Source organism: Taurulus bubalis (assembly GCF_910589615.1).
Source record: "Taurulus bubalis genome assembly, chromosome: 6".
NCBI lineage: Eukaryota > Metazoa > Chordata > Actinopteri > Perciformes > Cottidae > Taurulus > Taurulus bubalis.
Genome location: NC_136594.1, coordinates 23,848,683 through 23,850,910, shown reverse-complemented (window position 1 = coordinate 23,850,910; position 2,228 = coordinate 23,848,683). Strand labels below are relative to the sequence as shown.

The 2,228-nt window shown below is 48.8% G+C and overlaps 1 protein-coding gene across 1 annotated transcript in view; it reads left to right on the top strand.

Moving 5' to 3' along the window:
• tbc1d1 (TBC1 (tre-2/USP6, BUB2, cdc16) domain family, member 1) overlaps nt 1-2,015 on the top strand; it is a gene marked incomplete at its 5' end in the record, with an annotated part of 47,105 nt that extends 45,090 nt beyond the window's left edge. Inside the window, 2 exons of the mRNA XM_079219103.1 lie at nt 142-318; nt 421-2,015. Coding sequence (XP_079075229.1) covers nt 142-318; nt 421-711 — 468 coding nt within the window. The 3' untranslated portion in view covers nt 712-2,015. The remainder of the gene's footprint in view (nt 1-141; nt 319-420) is intronic.
• Nucleotides 2,016-2,228: the final 213 nt, after the last annotated feature.

Here is a 2,228-nt window from a genome sequence, read left to right as displayed (position 1 = left end):
CAGGTTCGCGGTAGAATCGGACGATGTTCTCTGAGCTCACGTGTGCTTATGAAACTAAATGTTCTCGTGTTTCTGACTGCTCACTCGAGAAGGACACCTGTCAGGATGTGTAAGATTGTAAACACCCTCTGTGATCTTCAGGTGTGTCAGATGGACATGTCCAAGCAGCTCCAGGCCTACGAGGTGGAGTACCACGTCCTGCAGGACGAGCTGCTGGACACGCCCCCGACCCTCACCCAGCAGCAGCGAACCGCGCAGCTGGAGAGGACCAATCAGAACCTCCGGCAGCAGAACCTCGACCTGCTTGAGGAGCTGCAGGTAAACACACACACACACACACACATACGCACACAAACAAACAAATAGAGCCGAGTTATTGTCTCCTTTACCTCCATGTCAACCGTCACTCGCTCCCCTCAGGTGTCGCACGCTCGTGTCTGCAGCCTGGAGAGCCGAGTGGCGGTCCTGGCCCAGTCGGAGGGCCGGCTGACGGAGCAGGTGTCCGCGCTGGAGGGGGAGAAGAAGCAGCTAGCGAGCAACGCCGCGCGCCTCCGGGACCTCCTCGCCGGCCTCGGCATACACACCACCCCCGACGGACGCACGCTCCCGCCGCCCCCTGGAAGACGCGCAAAAACGGAAGACGGCGAGGGGCCGGCGATCTGGACTGCGGACTGCCTTCTCCACCCGCTGGTTCTTCCAGAAGGCTCTTAACCGCAACCCAATCATTTCCCGAATGGTTAAGGGTCGAGGGGGGAAGGAGAAAGTCATTAGAGACGTTAAGATGACTCCCTACCTCGACTTTTGTCATCTCCCACATCCAGAATGCTCCAGAATGTTTTCTTTTTTCATTTTTTTTTTTCCAAAGAGTAAACTGGACCCGAAACAGAGAGAAGAATTGAAAGAAAAACACTGTGTGGCACCCTTGCGTGTTTTATCCCAAAGTGCCCAATTCCCGTTCTCTAAGAAATACTAATGACCATGTGATTCGAACAACGACCCCCCAAAGGTAGCACTGTCCCACTGGGCCTCTACTGCAAGAACAAAACTGTTCCATTTGCACCTGTACTCGTACGTATGTCCGCGTCTCTGGCCGTCTGTCTCGTGTGTTTTATGCTCGTGTGTCGGATGCAACAAGGCTAACATAGCCAAAGAATGTCATTATTATTATTATTATTATTATTATTATTATTATAAAACAAGCTTGGTCAAAGATTCAGATCTGACACATTTCTGATCGCGATAAAACATGAGTGACACAAAGATGTTTCCAAAGAAAGTAGTGAGGCAAGAAAGTCAGACGAAGGCACGGGTGAAGAAATGAACTTCATGACAGTGTTTTTTGTTTTCCTATTATATATATATATATATATATAATGTATAAATTGAATAGACATAAGCTAAATGATATCAAATCTTGGACAGCGGTGCTCATGTTCAGAGGTCAAAGGTGAGCCGTTTTTTGATTTCTCCTCCGTATTTCCGGTCTTCCTCGGTTGCGTTTTCCAGATCCTGTGCGTTCTGAACTTCAGTCCCAGTCGCGCGCAGGAAGAGTAGCCCAACACATCCAGTCCATTTCACTTCCCGTCTTTCCGCCCTTTGAACACACCTCGACCCGCCGGGGTCGAAAGGAAAATGGATGCCGTTTCAGCAAAAGCAACAAAAAAAGGCGGTACTTGAGGCGAAGTACAGACTCGTACACATCAATTGATTTCAACTGCTTCAAAACACACGTCTGTCTGAAAGTTCAAACGAGGAAACCTCTGCTGTTGAGACGATCTGTCAGCTAGGAGTCGTTTACTGTATTCAACGCACTGAAGTCCTTCGACACCCAGCTGCAGCCCGGTGTGTTCCTGTTCCTAAATGTGTGTGTTGCGCACGTCACTGATGCCGACAAATCTGTTGATCTACACTGTAAAGATATGAAGCTTTTACTCCTGACTCTTGCACATGCGTTTTGTTTTTAAAGTGATCATTGCTGTTATTGTCATCCTGTACTTTAAAATACATTGAACATCCTTTCTGAACTTGCGTGTTGTGTCACACCTCTGTGCGAGTGTGTTTTGCCTTCACGCCCTTCGTGCTGGTCTGGGTGTGTAAGGTGTCGGGCCGCTTTAAGGCGGCGTAAATCGCACCACCTCTCGTTCAAACACGCCAGTCGCTTTGAACGCTTTGGCTTGATTTGAGGTTTCAAGCATATGGGAAATATACCGTACACAATATTTAAAACA